General features: G+C 38.5%; 1 protein-coding gene across 3 annotated transcripts; it reads left to right on the top strand.

Moving 5' to 3' along the window:
* Positions 1-855: 855 nt before the first annotated feature.
* arhgef37 (Rho guanine nucleotide exchange factor (GEF) 37) lies at positions 856-20,711 on the top strand. Of its 3 annotated transcripts, XM_016455464.1 has the most exons (14): positions 856-1,254; positions 3,729-4,052; positions 6,285-6,583; positions 7,286-7,415; positions 8,095-8,242; positions 8,382-8,581; positions 10,213-10,343; positions 10,487-10,591; positions 10,870-10,983; positions 13,154-13,471; positions 15,463-15,591; positions 17,060-17,255; positions 17,899-18,071; positions 19,784-20,711. In XM_016455464.1, exons 3-14 carry the CDS (start codon positions 6,296-6,298, stop codon positions 19,991-19,993), a joined length of 2,142 nt encoding a protein of 713 aa, XP_016310950.1. In that variant the 5' UTR covers positions 856-1,254; positions 3,729-4,052; positions 6,285-6,295; the 3' UTR covers positions 19,994-20,711. The 3 variants fall into 3 exon arrangements, with proteins under 3 accessions (XP_016310950.1, XP_016310949.1, XP_016310951.1); XM_016455463.1 differs by lacking the exon at positions 3,729-4,052; XM_016455465.1 differs by lacking the exons at positions 856-1,254; positions 3,729-4,052 and adding an exon at positions 4,115-4,250.
* The last annotated feature ends 208 nt before the right edge of the window (positions 20,712-20,919 follow it).

Genomic DNA, 20,919 nt, shown 5'->3' with positions numbered 1-20,919 from the left:
GGTGGGGTAAACTCGTATGGTGACCCATACTCGGAATTAGTGCTCTGCATTTATCCCATCCTACACTCTAAAAAATCAACCGGGTTAAAATCAACCCAGTGCTGGGTAAAATGGGGACAAACCCAGCAATTGGGTTGTTTTGACCCAGCGGTTGGGTTACTACCTAGAAGGTTGGGTTAAACATTGAACCCAACCGCTGGGCCAAAACAACCCTATTGCTGGGTTTGTCCCTATTTTACCCAGCACTGGGTTGTATTTAACCCAGCATTTTTTAGAGTGCACTTGAGTAATCTGTATTTGTCTATAAATCTAACTGTATAGGGGGGAAAAAAACTTTTTAAAATCCAGATTTACAATATTAGGCATATAAGACCGTGAGCAACATAAATTCAATAACGTGTGCCCCAACATTTGACTGGCATGCATGTACACTCTAAAAAATGCTGGGTTAAATACAACTCAGTGCTGGGTAAAATAGGGACAAACCCAGCAATTGGGTTGTTTTGACCCAGTGGTTTGGTTAAATGTTTAACCCAACCTTCTGGGTAGTAACCTCATTTTATATACTGTTTTTGTATGAAACCATACACTCTAAAAAATGCTGGGTCAAAACAACCCAATTGCTGGGTTTGTCCCTATTTTACCCAGCACTGGGTTGTATTTAACCCAGCATTTTATAGAGTGTATGGTTTCATACAAAAACAGTATATAAAATGAGGGTCTAAGCCTAATTTGAGATGTGGCCTACTGTACATAGATTTCATAAACACTCAGCTGTACCCCAGGCGACCACGCGATGTCTCTGTTTCCCAAATAACCGGAGTGAAGCGCGCTCTTTTACCTTAGAAACGATTTGTCCTCCGAGTCTGCATTATTCCCCTCCTGCAGTGCGTGCGCTTAATAGATATCGCTAATAATCTGTCTAGGAAATCAACGCCACATCTCTCAGATGCCACTCTGCCGCATGCATTCGGGTTAATATGCGAATAACAAAAACCATTATGTCATACTTCGCATGACTAAGCGCACCTCTCCTGTCTGCGCGGTATGATCGGAATGCGTGACGCGGCCTGTGCGTGAACCTGTTCCGCGCGCCAGGACCGTAAGAACAGGTGGTACTGAAGGATTTGAAAGCAGCATCTGTCAGTGTCGCTTTCGAGTTCAGTTGTTTAACTCAGCAGAGCGTTGAAATGTTTGTGGTTGCGGTGTATCACCGTTCTGCGTCCAAGGAAACAACGCTGTAAACACGTTCAGGTAAGAACGCAGCTGAGATGCAAGCGTGTAGCTGGTGCGTAGTGTCAGCTGTAAACATTCACTCAAAATGAGTGAAAAAAAGTCCTGTCATTATTTACTTACCCTCGTTTTCTGTCAAACCCGTTTGACTTTCTTTTTTACGTGGAATACAAATGAAGGAGTCAAGACCGAATGACAGTCTCAGTCATAATTTACTTTTATCGTCTGGAGAAAGATGTATTAAAAACGAAAGGCTGTCCGTCTCTAGCATCCTCTCTGATGCCTCTTCATTTGTGTTGCTAGAAAGAAAGTTGAGGTGTTGAAACCACATGAGGGCGAGAAAAACAATACGTTCTTTCTTTCTTTAAACAGTGTTGTTTTCATATTACACTCTACGAAATGCTGGGTAAAATAGGGACAAACCCAGCAATTGGGTTGTTTTGACCCAGCGGTTTGGTTACTACCCAGAAGGTTAGGTTAAACATTGAACCCAACCGCTGGGTCAAAACAGCCCAATTGCTGGGTTTGTCCCTATTTTACCCAGCACTGAGTTGTATTTAACCCAGCATTTTTTAGAGTGTAATGTCAAGTAAATATAACTGCTCAAATGTCATTAAGGAGTTTCTTAATATATTTTTATTATAGGGCTAATTATGTATCATGTTATAAATGCAAATTGATTGACGTAGAGGATTATTTTTCATATTCAGTTCATTCCGTGAATTGAAGTGTTTGCTTCTCATATGAAAACTGGCTAATATAGATTCATGAAGTTTTTCTTATACGTTTTGTGTTATCGCTTAAGATATGTTAAAACCATACTCATAGTGTGTAGTGTTGTGTTTCATTTTCTTGGTGTGTTACATTAATAAATAAACTGAAAAAAGCCTCCACATTATACAGCTGCAGTCTGAGGGGATTTGTGCAGTTGACATGAAACCTCAAGGAGTGACAGCAGCATCTAACAGTGTAATGTGCTATACATCTTCTGAAAACTAGTTTAAAGTTGGCATGAAATGGAAATTCACCCTGTCTATTTACCACAACATTTTATTGCATATACAGTTCCAGTTATAGGACAAATTATTAGACTGTAATTGTGTAAACATATTTGTAAGAATTCAATTATTCCTGCTTTGTTAACTGTAACTGGCCTTTGGTAACTAATCTAAACATTTGCCAACATTTCGCTGAGGAATGTTCTTAAGAACTTCAACCAAATTTTGTTCCTCTGAAGTACCAAAAGAATCATTAATGGAATAATTCAAGAACTGAGTCATGATGAGAATTCTGAATCAGAATCATTAAATTCTTTATGATTGATCTCCATGCATGTAGCCATCCAGAAACCTATGCAGCTCTTATCAGGATATGTGACATAATAGTGATTTAATCACGTTTTTGAGTTACAAGATACTATCAGTGTTGTGATTGTAGCTAAACGTTATAAATGCTTCATACTTTGCTGCTCTTATTGACAGTAGACCTTTCATTATTTGGTTTAACCCACTTTTGCCATACTTGCATGCATGCAAATATTAATATTTTGGTTTATTCATTTTATGTTCCAACTATTTTTTTTTTTGTCTATTTTTGTTTGTCCAAATGTTTTCAGTGTGGTCTCAAACAGTGATGGGTAGATTACTTACAAATTGTAGTCTGTTACTGTTATTGATTGTTACTGATTCATGACAAAAATTTTAATTAGTAACATTATCCATTACATTACACATTTTATGTAATCTAATCAGACTACTTGATTATATGAATGAATTTGTGCGTTTTAATGTGTTTGAAATACAAAAGCCTTCCAAAGACAAAGGATTGTGTGAATAACGTAATCGTAATCAATAAAAAAGTAACTGTAGTCTGATTACGAGTATTTTAAAATATAATCTGATCACAAGTACTTAATTTTTGGAATCGGATTGTGTAGTCCAAATTACATGTAATCAGTTACTAACCAGCACTGGTCTCAAACTTATAGACTGTAAGCTTCAAAGTTTATGGTCTCACTTTATATCGATTTTCACATATAATCTATAATCATGTCCATTTACACCATGGAGTTCACTCTTAAAAATAAAGGTTCCAAAAGGGGGTTTTCACAGCGATGCCATAGAAGAACCAGTTTTGGTTCCCCCAAGAACCTTTCAGTGAACAGTTCTTAAAAGAACCTTTTTTTTTCTTAGTGTGAAGAACATTTTTATAATCTAAAGAACTTTTTTGCACTGTAAAGAACCTTTTGTGGAATGAAAAGATTCCATGGTTGGTAAAGGTTCTTTGTGGAACCATTGATGCCAATAAAGAACCTTTATTTTTAAGAGTGTTGTTAGGATGTATCTGAAATGGTTGGTTTAATGGCTTTTGTGCTTTAACGACTCTGACCATCAAGTTGGTGAGAATTTCCTGGCCACATGGGGCATTTGTTTACTGCCATTGAGTGTGTGTGTGTGTGTGTGTGTGTGTGTGTGTGTGTGTGTGTTGTGCACCAGCTCTTGAACTCCTGCCGTCCAGTCAGCTTCATCCTGCACAGGCATCACTTCCTTCCCAATGGCTACTGCAGTCAATCTGTGTATTCATCAAAGCGTGTGTGTCTGCAGTGGTCCTATCTGGATCCCCACTGCTAAAATCCCACCTCCTCCCAGCTGACCCTCCCATCCCCCTTCCCACACACCCGTGCCACATGAGGCCCTGCAGTGTGACTCAGTGGACAAACTTACACCAGTCTGAGAGTCTGGGCCAGGCTTTCCCAAGCCACACACCTCAGTTTGCCAGCGCAAGAGACACCCAGGGTTAGGCTTTCCCATTCTGTAAAGGTAATGATGCATTTGGTTGTTTTCTTGGGATTGTTCTTGCAGTAAACCTGTCATTTCTTTACTCCTTCTTAAGTAGGGGTTTGTCATACTGCAGTGCAGCACTGTGAGAGATCTCGGCGCTTGAGCGTATGCTCTGTGCCTACATGCTGAGTTTGTGGTTTTCGATTTGAGCATGCTGGCCTTGAGCACTTGCTACAAGTATGTTGTTTCCTTATTAATGTCTACGGATGTGGTAAAATTGTGCTTAAGAGTGTTTGGTTGTGTGTAGATGTGCTTGCAGTTTTGTGTGCATATAGGTGTAGCTGAAATTGTAACAAAGGTGCTTATAATATATAGACCTGTAATTATCAATGGCTGCACAAATATCATAAAGTTTGCTTAACCAGACTTTGACCTCACTTGTATTGTACTTGTATTGCAAGTTTTAATGATTTTATCATAATGAACTGAATTGCAATCTAAAGCTGTCTTTGGTAGCATGTTTTTTTTTTTAAGTCTTTGGACACATGGAGTTTCACCCCCTCTGGATAGGTGACAATAGAGCACTCAGCCCTTTATGGGTGGTCCTTATAATGTGTGATGGCAGAGTCTGCATGGTTTATGTGTGCAATAGGCTTGATTGATGATCAGTTTGAACTTCTTTGTGATGAGTGAGCTTAAAAGGTGAGTTCATAAGGGGCATTCACACTGACAGCTAATTGGACATACAAAGCAATCAGAAGTCATTGATTTTCACTGAGTCCTGGCTGTTTGAGTTCATATTTTTCAAATGCTCAGTGACTTTCAGTGGGAAAGCTCTAAATATGGTTACATGTGCAGTTATTATTTTGTGGGTTTTTGCCTAATTGAGCTAGTATTGTTATTGTTGATAAACTATTTAAATTATTTAAACTATTTTCATTTTTAATTTGTTTAAAAGTGTTCAGTAATTGACATAAAGCTCTCTCTCAAGTCAAGTCAAGTCAAGTTGAGCTTTATTGTCATTCTGCTGCATGTGGGGACATACAGTGGAACGAAATGTCGTGCCTCACAGGACCACGGTGTTACATAAATACAGGCATACAACAATGAAGTAAAACAGTAAAAACCTATACAGTAAAGCAGTAAAAACCTATACACAACTAACCTACTGACTGATTTTGATTATAAATATACTATATATATATATAAATGTTTACCTATACATAAGTTAAAAAAATACAGACTATACGGATGCTTCACATAAACACTGTACCTATACACAGCTAACCTACTGACAGATTTTGACTATGAATATACTATATATAAATGTTTACCTATGCATAAATAAAAAAAAATAATAATAATAATAATAAAATCAAATAAAATACAGACTATACGGATGCTTCACATAATACTGTACATGTGCAAAGAGAAACATCGTAAGTCAAGCAGCTGGCTGGGGAACAGTGCAGATGATTTGTAGTGCATGAGCATGTAAACACAAAAATTTAAGGGGGTCTGAATACTTTCCGTACCCACTGTATATATATTTTTTTCTGTTAGTTTTAAATTCAAAATATATCATTTTAAAGTTTGAGTTGAAGTACTAGTTGAAGTGCAAGTATATGACTCATAAGACAGCCTTCGTGCTTTCAATGCTTAGACAGCTGCAGCTCATCCAGAACGCTGCTGCCAGAATTCTGACTTTTTCTTCTTCTAACAGAAGTCTGACTTGTACTTTTACTCGTTTATAAATCACTCAATGGCCTAGGACCCGGCGTTATGCAAATCTTCCCACATAGTGAGGTAGACATGTGGGGGCGTGTTAGAACGAGCCGTTTTAGGTAGGTGTGGCTGACTCTGAACTTTTATAAAGAATATCTCTTTGGATTTGAGACTTTAGTCTTTGCAACTTTACAGATCTTCTTTATGCACCAAGAGCTTGTAACACTCCAAAGAGAAAGGAAAAATTGAAATCGCATCATATGACCCCTTTAAAGCTGAATAAAAAATGAATAAAATGACAAAATCACATATCAGAATTATTCAAATGTAAAATTAAAATTAAAATAAATATAAAAAAAATGAAAATATTAAAAATTCACAATATTAATGCTATAATAGTATACAAATAATATGAATCAAGCTAAAGAATATTGTCCAAGTATATGACTCATAATTGCATATTTGAAGGGTTAAATACATGTTGTGCATCACACTTTTAAATACATTTCATTAGAAATGTAAAAACCTCCTCAATTTTCTTGTTAGACATCCCTGCTATGGCGAATTCCCTGAAGGTAAATGCAACACTGACGGCAGAGGGGGAGATCTTAGAGGAGAAAGAGGGAGCTAAAGAAATGGATGATACCTTGGATGAGCCTGCAGAGGAGGAAGAGGATGAAGAGGAGAGGAAGGCACGGGCCGCAGCGGAGGAGGCAGCAGCCAGAGAGAGAGCCGCTCAGAGGCAGCTCATGGCGATAGAGGAGCTGGTGCAGACTGAGAGGAACTTCCTGAAACATCTGCAGCTCTGTACGGTCACCATCCACAGCAACCTGCAGAAACTACAGGTAGACAAGCTCCCTAGCAGCCGTTTCACACATCACGTCCATTAAATTGCAGTAAAAGTCCTGATTTAACTTATCCGGACACATCTGTTATTCATAAGACCAACGACCTTCTGTGTTATATGTTGCTTCCACCACCACTGAAATACCATCAAAGCACATTCTTCATTGATATCATTCTTATGTTATTACAAACATTAACAATCTAATCAGATAATACAACAGTTAGTTCTGGAAAAGTTATATTTAACACATGGCCTCTAAATTAAAAAAAAATATGCAATGGATTTTCAGAAGGTGCTGTGTGTGTGTGTGTGTGTGTGTGTGTGTGCGTGCATTCATTCATTCAAATTCAGTGTTTGTTATTTTCATTTTAGAAACATGAACATCAAATAATTTTGTTCTTACATTAGTTACAGGCCACAACTTTTAACAGACATCGTCAAAAACCAAGTAAACATGCATACACAAAAGTATACACAAAAGTCATATTTAAGGGACAAAATATAAATAAAAAATTATGATGACAACATATAACAAGAATAATAAAAAAAAATGTTTTAATATTTTTTTCAATCCAGCTGAGAGGAATGTGAAATTAAATTGATTTTTTTTTTAATTATTATTATTACTGAGTGTATACCTCATAAAGGAGACTAAATGATTTAGCTTTGATAATATCATATATTATTGGGTCTCTTGCAGCCTCCTCCTCCAAACCTGGAGAACATGTTCCAGCACATAGATGAAGTGATGGATGTTTCCAGCAGACTCCTGAGCCTCCTCGACCAGGCACAGATACATCACAGCGACCCAAAATACCTGGAAGCACTCTGTGAGTACAGCCGGACCGACTGGAATTTCCAGTTCACTTTCAGTTTACAGTCACACTCTCTGTGTGTCATGCCCACCCACAGATTAAACTACTTGTTACCCTTGAGATCATGAGTCAAGAATCCAGAACTTGAGTTTCAAGATGAAAATGATGATGTCTGATGTATGGAATGTTTACATTTCTTTACATCCTTTTTGGAGCTTGATAGTCTAAATAACCATACACTTCCACTACTGTTTAAAAGTTTGGGGTTGGTTTAAAAAAATTTTGTTTTTTTAAAGAAGTCTCTTATGTTCACCAAGGCTGCATTTAAGTGATGATAAATACAGTAAAACAGTAATATTTTGAAATATTATTACAATTTAGAATAACAGTTTTCTATTTGAATATATTTTCAAATGTATTATGTAAAATGTAACTTATTCCTATGATGCAAAGCTGAATTTCCAGCATCATTACTCCAGTCTTCAGTGTCACATGATCTTTCAAAAATGATTTGAAATAAATTGTAACATTATAAATGTCTTTACTGTTACTTTTGATCAATTTAATGTGTCCTTGCTGATTAACGCATTTAATTTTTAAAGCATTTTTTTTAAATACTGACCTCAAACTGCAGTGTATGTTGTATGGAAAAGATCTTGTTGTATATTAGAAATGATCTTAATCTTTCTCTTAGGCGATTCTTTCCTGAGTCTGTCTCAAGACATAGAGATGGCTTATAAAGAGTATCTTGCCAACTACAACAACATAACAGCTCTAGAGAACAGCTACAAACAGAAAGAGACGCTGTGGGTGGAAATGATCCGAATCATCAAGTCATCTGCGTAAGTTCGTAAACAACAACCTACCGAGCTTGTGTAGAAACTGAACACTGATGAGAGCAGAATGAGTTCCTAGACAAATACGCCAGTGTATTACCCAACATTCTTGTTATTTTTGACCCCTGATCTTGTCTGTCTTCAGTCCTGATGTGAATGCATCCACTCTGAGCTTCTTCCTGGTGATGCCGGTTCAGAGAATCGCCCGTTACCCGCTGCTGCTCCAGACCATCCAGAAACACACAGACCCCGGGCACCCTGCGTACCCCATACTGGAGCACGCCGCTCACACTGCGGTCCAGATCAACTGCAGGATCAATGAATACAAACGCTTCCGTGAAGTCGGTGAGAACATGCTTACAGTTTAGAAAGCTAAGTTTACTGAACCAAAGTATGCCAGTCCATTGGGAACATCAGTAGGGCCCTTTGAAATCTGTTTTATTTTTTCCCAAATTCCATTTGATTATTTTCCAAATTCCATTTTTTCCGGTTTAATTTTTATGGATTCCATTTTTTTCCTTTTTAATTTTTCTTGACTGTTTTAAAGGCACAATATGTAAGATTTTTTATTCAAATATCCAAAAACCACTAGAACAGTGTTATATATTTTGCTGACTTGTGTACTTACATTATCCCAAATGTTTCGAAGAATGTTTAAATCCAGAGAAATAAGCAAGTTTAACTAGTGACATGGAGAGTGTCTATAGTGTCATTGTGTCGCCTGCCAATGACGTCATAACCCCTCGATTTCCGGTTTTGTTTTGTAGAAAACATGGAAACACCAAAGACGCTTTAATATGTCATGTGTTTTAATAGACCGGTGACGACCGCACAGAGTACCATTATAACAGAACGTTCAAATGTATCTAGTATGATAAAACAGCGCTGCTTTACCCCACATACGCACGACCGGAAGGAGCGGAAGCAGTCGACTGTGGCATAATAAAAGCTCCGCTGCTTTCGAGCCGTGTGTCACGCTCGTTCAGCGCCTCGTTTCGCTTCGACGGCTTTCAGCCTCACCCTGCTTCATTCTACTACGTTAATAAATCATTAGCTCATCCATGAACATGATTTCTGCCCGAGTCCCGTCGGATTGCATCGGCTGTGGAGATGAAGACGACAACTCCCATGATTCCACACTCAGTCACGGCGTCATCAAACTACACCTTTGATTCTTTGTTTATTTTGAATACTCGCCCTCCAGCGGCGAAAATTACATATTGTGCCTTTAATGGTTAAATTAAATTTTATTCATCAAAAAGCATGTCTAATTAATTGAAATCATGAAACTTATACAAGTTACAGCAATTTGTTAAAAGTTTAACAAAAATCCTTTTATATTATTTTTGTTTTTGAAATATGTTTAGTTTTTTCTCAAATACAGTTTTATTTTATTTATTTATTAATTTTTTTTTACCAAATTCTGTGTTTTCATTTTCATTTTTTTCTGGATTCAATTTTAATGGTTTAATTACATTTTTATAATCAAAAAGTTTTTTTTTATGCATATTATTATTGTTTTAAACAATAATAAGTGATTTGTATGTGCGTGTATAAGATATGATGGTAGTTTTTCTCAAACAAAATGGTCAAATGCTTGTGAAGTGACACTCAGAGCAGTTCTGGAGATGAAGTTCATGTATTTATGTCCTCATTTAGTGAGACGGCAGACACTGAAAACATAGCGAGCGTCATGTGCGCTTTTGTAGGTAAAACCACAGGTCTGTGCCATTCATTCACACAGAGACGCAGAACACGCAGGATTCATATTTAAATAGTGTTTTTGCGGTTTTATATTCAGACAATAGTCCATATTGCCATTTGATTTAAATGTACTGACTTTTTTTTTTTTATTCCATAACATTCCGTGTTAAACAGTAACATTCCGTCCGCCTTTTACGCATCTGCACAGAAACATGAATAAAGTGCTTGAGGTTTTGATTTGCGTCATTGTTATCATTCTCTGACTGTCACAGCTGACAAATACAAGAAGACGGAGAACCTGACCATCAAGGACAAGATCAATCGGCTGAGTGGCCACAGCATTGCCAAGAAGACGGCCCGGTTCAGCCAGTACATAAAGCATGAGACAGGAATGGTTCCAAAGGTAACTGCCTAAGAACAATGCTTAGTGTAAACAAAGGAACAGAAATGTTTGGCATGTTGAAAGAACCACATTATTTCCATAAAGCCTATTGCCACATGAGATGTTTTTACGATAATTTCTTAATTTATACTTTTATATTGTAGTTGAAAGATGAAGAATTCGATGCCCTTGCTGGCTTCTTCTTTGTCCTGGAGAGGGGCGTCTCAGAGCTTCATGATAACCTGGAGGCCTATCTCCACCATCTGCAGGTTTGGATTTAACATTCTTACTCTTAATGAGTGTAGTTAAAAACTCGAAAAGAGCTGATCCTCTCATTTGTTTTGGTGTTCCCCCAGTGTGAAGCCAGTACGCCCATGGATCAACCTCTTAAACATTTTCCATTGTTATTCCAGCTGCTAAATGAAAGGAAAATCTGTAGGAGGGTTGATCCCAGGGCAGATGGATGGGGTTACTGAAGATTGAGGTTCAGAGGATGGCTGTGCACTTGAAGTGTTTGTAACTGTCTGAGCTGTGTTTCTGTGTACAGAGGTTCCTCAGCTGCAGACCAGAGGAAGCAGATCTTGATCTGGAAGGAGAGAAAACCACCTTGTTCTCTAAAGAAATCACAGTGGCACTCAGACAGTGGATCTACCCCTCATATGTAAGACCTTCACTATTGTTAGTGATAAGGTTGCAGTTCTATTGGCCGATTAAAGGTGCTGTGAGCAATTTCTGAGAAACGCTGTTGAAAGTTGATTGAACCAAGCACAGAAACACACTTTTAGCCAATCACCAATAAGGGGCGTGTCCACTCGTGATGGGGAGGTGCCTGTGTTGCATATCATGTTTGTGAATTAGGGGGCGGAGCTATCAAGATAGGGGTGTGATCCATTTGGGTAGGGCGTGTTTGATTTGTTAATTTAAAATATCAACAACATTTCTCATAAATCGCTTACTGCACCTTTAAGATTTCTTGGGAATAATTTAAAATCCTGACCATAACCCAGCTCTAGGCTTCACAGCTTTTACAACAAAATGAGTATAAGACTTTAGTTATTTAATATGGTGTGAATGAAACAAGGCTGTGAGTGACAGAATATCAGTCGACCCTTTGCAAAGGCCCGCCCCCCTTAGTTACTGTTGCTACGTTCAACAAGCTAAGGCGCTCTCATGCCACACATCATGTTCTCACGCAGTAAAAAATACATTGCGGAGCAAAGAGGAAACTAACAACGTGCTGATAGACAAGACAGAGCAGGTTACTTTTGGTATGAAACAAAGTCTCAGCTTTCAATTTTTTTTAAAGAAATTTAAACAATAAATACCGTTTTGAGTCTTTAATGTTTCGTGACCAATTAATGTTGCACCTCAGTTCAAGTGGCACATGAACCCATCATCTCTTCCTATTTACTAGTTATGCCATGAAATGAATGAACATCAGAAAGTACCTTGTTTTAACACGGAAGGGCGTCAATACACCATTTTTCAAGTTCAAGTCCACCGATGTTAATTTACTCTCCTGACTGGTTTGTTTGTTGGACAAATGGTCAGATTCGGTGTTATGATTGGTCAGATCACCTGTCAATCAAACTCCTGGCGAAATGTGAATTCATTTTTTTTTTTTTTTTTGTGTAATGTAATTTTGTAGGCCAGCCTGTAAATTAGGATGAAACCTGGTTCCCTCGACAAAAATGATTATTGCAGAAAATAAGCTCTGTGACCAACAAACATTTGTGATATGTACATGTTTTGTGTGATTTTAAACACCGTGAGGCTGTAAAAACAGACTAGTGGGTAGATGAGTTTACTTGTTTGCTGTGATGACGTTTGATGTCCCCAACAACCTCTTTCCCTCTAGCCCCATTAAGCCACTTGTTAACAGCCACCTTTTCAAGAAACAAAACGTTAAAAAAAATCGTTGGGTCATATTGATTAATTTTCTTGTAGAATACGGTGTGAAATTATTTTGAGCCTGTGTTACAGACCTTATTTCAGACATTTAACCACAAAACCCTTTGACTTAGGGGCCATGGTACTGGAAGTGCAAAACTGCTAACTCATTTCAAGGCTGTAGTACTCATTCCTGCAGCACTCTGTAAATCTGTCAAATTAAATATGGCATCTCTGACAAAAGTCTGGAACACCAACATTTGTCACAGCTTTGGTCATGAGACAGTATTTCTTCACTGTGGTCCTTCTATTTTCCACTTTAGTGTTTCTCCATATATCAGTGTCTAATCCTTCTGGAACAAATACTGCTGCAAAAATACCATGTATCATGTAAGAGTACTAATTTTTCCAAGATCTTTTAACTGTTTACCAGCCATTGAAATTATGGTAGTACACAGCACCCATTTTAGTGGTATGCTTTTTATATGAGAAGGCAGCAGTGATTTATTTAAAGTAGGGCTGTGCAATTAATCGCATGCGATTGTCATGCGCATCTCGTCAGTAAAGCTGGTTCTGTGATTAGTAGTAAATCTCCATCACCTGCTTTCAGATGGAGCGGCATTTACTACACGGAGCCGTAGTTCACTGACAAGCTACGCAAAATCGTGTTCTTAATCGCAGGCGATTCGATCTGCGATAATGAACGCGATATTGCCGATACCGCTCCATCTAAAAGCAGGTGATAGAGATTTACTACTAATCACGGATCCGGCTTTACTGACGAGAAGCGCATGACAATCGCATGCGATTAATTGCACAGCCCTAATTTAAAGTAACTAGTTTTTATTATATCGCTGATCAATTGTCAGTAATTGATTAAACATCTCTGGTATCTTGCCTTCTGTACTTACTTTGTACATCTCCTTTGCTGCCACTTATAGGAGGACCGTTTGAAGACTTTAGTCTTTAAGCCCTTGAGCTCACTGCGGGAACTGATGGCAGGACCACGTAACCTCATCCGCAAACGTCAGGACAAGCTTCTGGACTATGAGCTAATCGAGGAGAAGAGTAACCTGAACTTTGAGGAGCAAGCCATAGCGAACACCTACAAGACCATCAACACTCTCCTGCTGACCGAGCTGCCGCAGTTCAACAGCAAAGCCCTGCAGCTCCTGTGGGCCACGCTAGAGGCCTTCAGCTGCCTGCAGAGAGACCTGGCGGCGGATATGGAGCAGCTGGCCTCCAGCTTCACCCATCAGGTACTTTTTACAGAAGAAGCTAAAATATTGAGGTTTAGAGATAACCAGGTGAATATTTAATTTCTGTAGTACCTAATTCTAGATATAATCACAATATACAGTGGTGGCCAAAATTATTACAACACTAGAATTTTCTCCAGCTAAAAAATAGTTTTAAGTCAGTTATTCTATCTTTTGCTGTAGCGTGTCAGTAGGAAATATCAGTTTACATTTCCAAACATTCATTTAGCCATTAACTGTAATAATCCAGTGAGATTTTTGTCTGACAACAGCCAGTGCTCCACACAGAGATCTGATCTGATCATCATCCAGTCTGTCTGGAATGACATGAAGAAACAGAACAAACTGAGATGGACTCAATCCAGAAGAACTGTGGACAATCTCCAAGACGTTATGTCATATGTCATAAATATATTTTCTTTATCAATTAACTTCTATTAACTAAACGAAATCAACATTTAGTGTGAATATCATTTGCGTTTAAAACAGCTTTTGCCCTCGGTGCACTTGCACATAGTTTTTCAGGTAGCTTTGCAGGTAGGTTTCTTGAAGCGTCTTGGAGACGTTGCCACAGTTCTTCTGGATTGAGTCTGTCTCAGTTTGTTCTGTTTCTTCATGTCATTCCAGACAGACTGGATGATGATCAGATCAGATCTCTGTGTGGAGCACTGGCTGCTGTCAGACAAAAATCTCACTGGATTATTACAATTAATGGCATGTTTGGAAATGTAAACTGATATTTCCTACTGACACGCTACAGCAAAAGATAGAAATAACTGACTTAAAACCATTTTTTAGCTGGAGAAAAGACTAGTGTTCTAATAATTTTGGCCACCACTGTACACTGCCAAGCCAAAAATGTCGCCATCTGGATTTAAATAACCAAGTATTTAATACAAGTATTTCGTTTTAGAATGAAATCATTTTTGCATGTTACAGTATATGTTAATGCAACAATTCTTTTAACCCTAATGCAGTGCGTAGGTTTTTTATTTCTCAAACAACCATGTCAGAAACGTACCCATATCCATATTCCAGGATGACAATGTCAAGATTTATCAGGCTCAAATTGTGAAAGATTGGCCACCACAAAGTCCAGACCGTAACCCTATTAAAAGTCTTTGGGACGTCCACTTTACACTGTCTGCTAAAAAAAAATTGCACGCTCTAATATTTCATTGGAGGCCCTTTAGTTTTGATAACATTGTACATTCCTTGTTGCATTGTTTCCACAATGTCATGCAATGTCACAACATTTATTTCCACCAAGAGTTGCATTAATTTTTGGCTGAGATCTTGTATTGACAATGGGAGAGTCAAACCACTCTGTAAAGTCAACTCCGTCACATCCTAAAGACTTTCAATAGAGTTAAGCTCAGGGCTCTGTGGTGACCAACTCATACATGAAAATGATTCCCCATGCTCACTGAACCACTATTTCACAATTTGGGTCCAAAGAATCTTGACATTGTCATCCTGGAATATGAACATAATGTCTTCTGACATGGTTGTTTAAGAAATGGAAAGCTACACACTGCATCAGTTAGGGTTAAAAGAATTGTTGCCAATCATATGACAACATGCCAGAAAGAGTCCGAAACTCTTCAGTATTTACTTATTTTAATCCAAATTGTGACTTTTTTTTTGGCCAGGCAATTCATAAATGATCATACTACTTTCAATCATATCCTGTTTTTATTCTTCTGACAAAAATATATATACTGTATATTATTATTATTATTATTATTATTTACTTATTTATTTTTGTTCTTCATGAGATTTTTTTGTGAGATTCACCTTCACAGTCATGTAGTTCTCATCCTCGTGATTTTAGTTACACTTGAATACCCATCAATTTCAGAAACTGTTGGACATTCTGTGAAATAATCCACTATTGAACGACACCACATGCATGTGGTTGGAAAAGTGTTATTAAATTTAGCTCTTTGCAGGCTGGCAGTGTTTATGAATTGCTCCCTGTCTCCCGGCAGCTCCCACACAGTTATTTGGAGGATGGTGAGTTCTGGAAGTGGGCAGAGACTTCGGTGCTGGAGGGTTCTAGGAGGATGGAGAGCCTGTGTCAGAGTGTTCAGGGTGAGCTCAATGCTCCCATTGTGCAGGTCAGTTGCAACACAGACGCACTATTGTCTGTATTTGGGTGGAGACGTCTTCCTGCGGGACAGTTTGTTTCCCCTTACTGCAGCTTAATGCTGCCTGTGGACAGTGCTGGAATAAAACCACAGCCATTCATTCATCTTGATATAGTTTAGCCCTCATGTGTTTTGCATTAGTCTATCCATTAATTATAAACATACCTTAGTAAAATATATTATGTCCTGAGGTTACTGTGTTATGGGTGGCCCTGAACAGCTGCCTCTCATTTAGTGAAGTTCAAATGCAAATTACAGTGAAAATAAACTACCGGTCAAAAAGACACATCTGCTCATTCTTTATTATTAATACTACCTACATTTTAGAATAATAGCAAAGGTATTAAACTGTCCAATATTATTAAAAATGTAACTATGGGAAATACACTATCGTTCAAATGTTAGAGGTCTGTATTGATTTTGAAATAAGTCACAAAGGCTGCATTTGTTTGATCAAATATACAGGAAAAACAAAAATTATTAAATATTATTACAACTTGAAATAACTGTTTATTTTAATATATTTTAAAATGTAATACATTTTCTGCATCATTACTCCAGTGTCACATGATCCTTCAGAAATCAGTCTAAAATGCTGATTTGATGCTCAAAACCCCAAACTTTTTTTGGTAGTGTAATGTATGTGACCAAAAATATTTGGGACGGAGCATGATTTTATGCATCAGTAATAGATTGGTTTGTGATAAGTTATTTTCATTTTCATTCATGCATTCATGCAACCAACTGGACAAAGTGAAAATATTGGCCTATTCGAAGATCTGGAGAAAAAAAGTAATATCAGGCATTGGACAAATTAAATGCTTCAAAATGAATTATCAGAAAATAAAAGCTGTTTGAGAGGAGATTGTGAAAACAGATTATGAAAGCAACCTTACAGTAATTTGCACTGATGATTGCACTATTCTTCTATTGACAGCATAAGCAGAGACAGCACCATTGTTATGTTTCATATTTCAGAGCAATATTACTATTGTGTGTTGGTATGACTTCTCTGTCTTGATGTCATGTCATGTTATGTCATGTCATGGGCATTAGGCCATCACTACAGCTAATGTCAACCAGATGTCTTTATCCAGAGTCTAATCAATATCATGTCTGCCGTCATAAAGCCATCAGTCCTGATGAGTTTAGAGAGAAGACAGGAGGATCAAACAGAGAGGTGCTCTGTAATCTTCAGAAGGGCTGCGTGTTTGCTGACAGGGATCAGAATGTAGATCACGGATGTAAATCCTTGGAGTGTCTTGCTCTCATGCTCACTTCCTATCTCATTTTTTTGGGATCCAGCACTGTAATTACTGCACTTCTACTCATTTCATGTACATTTGCATTCTAAATGGAATTTATGCTGCTGTATGTAATTTCACATTAAGTATGAGTGGGTAGGAAATCGGGTTTTTTCATGTCTGTGTCGTCTCAGGCGCTCAATCCCGTGTGTGAGCGGCGTCTCAAGGCTCTGACCGCCAAACACGGCTCGGAGAAGATCTACCAGCTGACAGGCCCTGTGGTGGGCACCCGTGACCTTGACCTGACCGTCAACAAGGGAGAGCTGGTAGCTGTCATCAGTGAGATGGACACGCGAGGAGACCGTCGCCGCTGGCTGGTTGATGCAGGAGGTAAAACTGGCATGTGGAGAAAGAAGTCATAATCCAGTTAAAAATAACCGAGCTGGTTTTATTGTATTTTATTGCAAAATACAAACCTTTTGATAATAGTTTACACTCACGCTAATGCTCAATAAAACTCATCCGAAAATACAGATAACACTTGCTCTAATGCAACAAAAATCCATCTGATCGAACTGATTTCACTTGCTCTAAAGGGCTCATGAACTGAACTATTTTGTATTGTTCTCTGAGGTCCACTTATAATCTTATCAAGATTTACATCAAAAAACATAATAATTTAGAAGTAATAGGCTATTTTCTGTCATGTTTTTGACCCCCCTCATCCTCTTCAATCTAACTTTCAAAAACATATTGTTTTAAATTTATAGGCAAGGCTTAATGCTTAATCAAGCAAGCATTCAAGGATCGACTGGACAAAGTTTTATCATTTCTTTTTTATGTTTATTCATTAGGTTTGTGTGTGCACATTTCATTGCTGTTGAAAGTCTTTGATAGTGCTGCGAGTGACATCTGCTGGTTAAATACAGTTAAAGCACATCAAATCTGCTCTTATCAATATGCAGAACAGAAACACTGAAATGTGCAGATTTGAGTATCTTCATAGGTTTTCAATTTGTTTTATTTTCTTCAGGCCCGAGGGGATATGTGCCTGCCTCAAAACTGGCACGTTACCACCAGATAACCGTTGACCAGCCCCAGTCTCCTCATCTGAACGTCACACCCAGCGGTCCAGGGCCGCGAAGACACTCCTACACCCCCGGAGCCCAGCCGCTGCTGACCACCATGACTACGCCCTGTTTTCAGGTGACTGACACAGACATGCCTTTGACTGACGGGTCATAAGACCGCCGCGTTACTCGGCCTGATTCGTGTGTCAAACAGAACGAGACCTCTGGAGATTGATGGCAGGTCTGCAGTATCTCATAATCATCAATCACACACACTTCAGCATTTGTAAATTCAGTATTGGTGGAACAGAAATGAACTGCCGCTCCTTGTCAGCAGAAGTGAAATACTCTATCACGGCCACCTACACAAACACACGGCACACACACACACACCGATTCATTCATCTGCATGATCTGCCTGTCAAATGCTTCCCTATCATCGTGGCTTCATGTTTAAGAAAGCAGAAATGTCGGAGGTAGCTTCTGACTGTGAGAGTGGGAGATACATAGCTGTTGTGACTGTAAAAATATGACAAGTTTTTTCTAAACAATCTTCACGGGTTGTTTATCATTGTGAGAGTGCAAATGATAAACAGACCGGCTAACATTATGACTCACAGATGAATTAGATATCCCGGTTTTGTTGCCTCGAGTGGAAATTATATGTTTTTCAAAACCAATATTTTCTGAAGAAAATGTGACTGGTGTTTGCCTATGCAAAACTCCGCCACCGTGATGCTAGCACGATGTGAGTGATTGCAAGGTGTTGCTTTCAGAATATTGCTAAGTGGTTGCATACTGGCTCAAGTAAAAAAAAAAAAAAGAAAAAGAATCTTACTAAATATGATTCAGGGCCCTTTTGAAGATTTTTATTTTTTTTTCCAAATCTCTTTTTTTTTTTTGTAATTTAATTTTAATTTTATGTTTATTTTATTATTGATCATTTTCATGTTATTTTTTTTTTTGGTCAACAATTATATCACTGCACCGATGTTTAAAGTCAGCATGAAATGGAAATTCACCCTATATAATTTTTTTAATGCATATTATTGATCGTATTTTTAATTATTCTTCCATTCAACATTTTCACAACCAATTCCATCATACAATATTTTTTTTTTTTGAGAATACATTACACTCAAATGCATGCCACAATACAGAAGAAAATATCTGCTGCTACTTCAGTTTCATTGCAACTTTCATTTTTCCATGACTTTAACATTTTGGGTTAACCCTATGAGCAAATATGATCAATAAGTGATGCTAGCCTTAAAAAAATGCCACTTATGAACATGATTCATAACAAATTACTGATATTAACCACAAGGGGAGCACTTCAAATAATTTATCATTTCAGATTTTCTTCACAGCTCTTTTTTTGATGTGTCTCAATGTGTCTCAAGCACATTCAGGGCCGTTTTAACCATTGGGCTAGGCGGGGCTGAAGCCCCGGGGCCCGAGCAAGGAGGGGGCCCGTGATTGGCTGTGGAGTAGACTGACTGGAGCGCCGATCGCCAAAGCCACCACGCCCCCCACCGCTGCCCCGGTCATAGCCCCGGGGCCCAGTGCGGTCTTAATGCGGCCCTGAGCACATTGTGTAACACTGAATACCACTTACCTTTCAAATCTAAAAAGATGTTGTACATACTCAACAACAGAGCACTCAAAAAGCACATTCGTCCTCTAGACAGATTTTAACGTCTCAGTTGTTTAGTTTTGTTGTTTGTGTGGGTTTTGGCAATGACTAACTGTTAATCTTTTCTTCTAGCTTTTATAAGAGGCAAAATCTAGCAGAAGGCAACTTTTCCCATTACCAACCACACTGAACTCTCCGTTCTCTATCTGCAGGTGTACGCAGGCTATGACTTCACTGCGAGGAGCACTCACGAGCTTTCTCTGAGGGCCGGCGAGCAGGTGCGGGTGGTGGAGCCTCATGATAAGCGTGGAAACAAGGACTGGAGTCTGGTGGAGGCGCGTGGCCAGAGAGGCTACGTCCCCTCCAACTACCTCGCCATCCTCCCCTCTGTGATCGCCTCACCCACCTTCCCTTATCGCTAGAATATCCTCGAGAGCACATCATCTGCTGCTGATACGACTCTGCTAGCCAGTATCCAAACACACACAGACCATGAGAAACACTTTCCCTGAAGGGCTCTTCATGCGTGAGGGGGCGGATGGCTGCTGTTTGGCGCGTCATTTGACTGGTGTATGTACTGAAGTGTTGCTTGGGCCCTGCTGTGGAGTGCTCGTCCATATACTTGATCTCTGCTTTTTGCCTGGGGCTGTTACTGGTGGAGAGCGTTTTATCCAATGAGAGAAGTGCTGCAGGGGCAGCAGACATGCCGTTGTAGCACATGGCTGCTGGTGGAGTGTGCTGTTTCCTACAATTACCACTTGAATCCACACCTCAGCTGTCCATTGGAATGATGCGTTTGGCGGGCCTGGTACTACTTTGCTATTGAAATGGAGAATATTTGAGTTTCTACTGCTGACAATGGATCTCATTTTTATGAGTCAGACCTCTATTGCACTGGTTTGCAGCCCACTTGAGATGACTAACATGCAGACTTGAAGACAGGATTTTTGCAAAATGCTTGTTTGTGCACCATTTTAATAATACTTGATGGACAGTTTCTAGTTATTTAAATTTGTACTGTGGATCTAAGATGTATTTGGACACTTGGGGTATGCTTAATGTATGCATGTCATTAATGCATAGATAACGAAATATCAATCCAAGTGATGTTTAGTTAAAAAAATGATCCAATAAATCTTTTTAAGCAGAACTTTTTTTTTTCTTTTTTTTTACAATAAAAAGCTTGGTAAATTCAAAATGATTAAACAATAGATATACTGCTTAAAATTAAAGCAAATAAAAAGCTGTTGACCAATACAATACCAATATCACCTGATATTTTATGTTTGATTTAATAAGTGTTGGAAGACTTTTATTTTGACAGTGATGAAAAGGCCAACACTTGGAG

The sequence above is a fragment of the Sinocyclocheilus anshuiensis genome, unplaced genomic scaffold, assembly GCF_001515605.1.
Source record: "Sinocyclocheilus anshuiensis isolate Anshui unplaced genomic scaffold, SAMN03320099.WGS_v1.1 scaffold235, whole genome shotgun sequence".
NCBI classification, from domain to species: domain Eukaryota; kingdom Metazoa; phylum Chordata; class Actinopteri; order Cypriniformes; family Cyprinidae; genus Sinocyclocheilus; species Sinocyclocheilus anshuiensis.
The sequence above is the reverse complement of the archived record's forward strand: the minus strand, read 5'-3'. Positions and strand labels throughout refer to the sequence as shown.

Excerpts from the sequence above, each read along its gene's own strand:
- arhgef37 (XM_016455463.1), top strand. The coding sequence starts at position 6,296 with ATGGCGAATTCCCTGAAGGTAAATGCAACACTGACGGCAGAGGGGGAG. Across the intron at positions 6,584-7,285 it reads GCAACCTGCAGAAACTACAG|CCTCCTCCTCCAAACCTGGA; the intron begins GTAGACAAGCTC and ends GGTCTCTTGCAG. Across the intron at positions 10,984-13,153 it reads AGTGGATCTACCCCTCATAT|GAGGACCGTTTGAAGACTTT; the intron begins GTAAGACCTTCA and ends TGCCACTTATAG.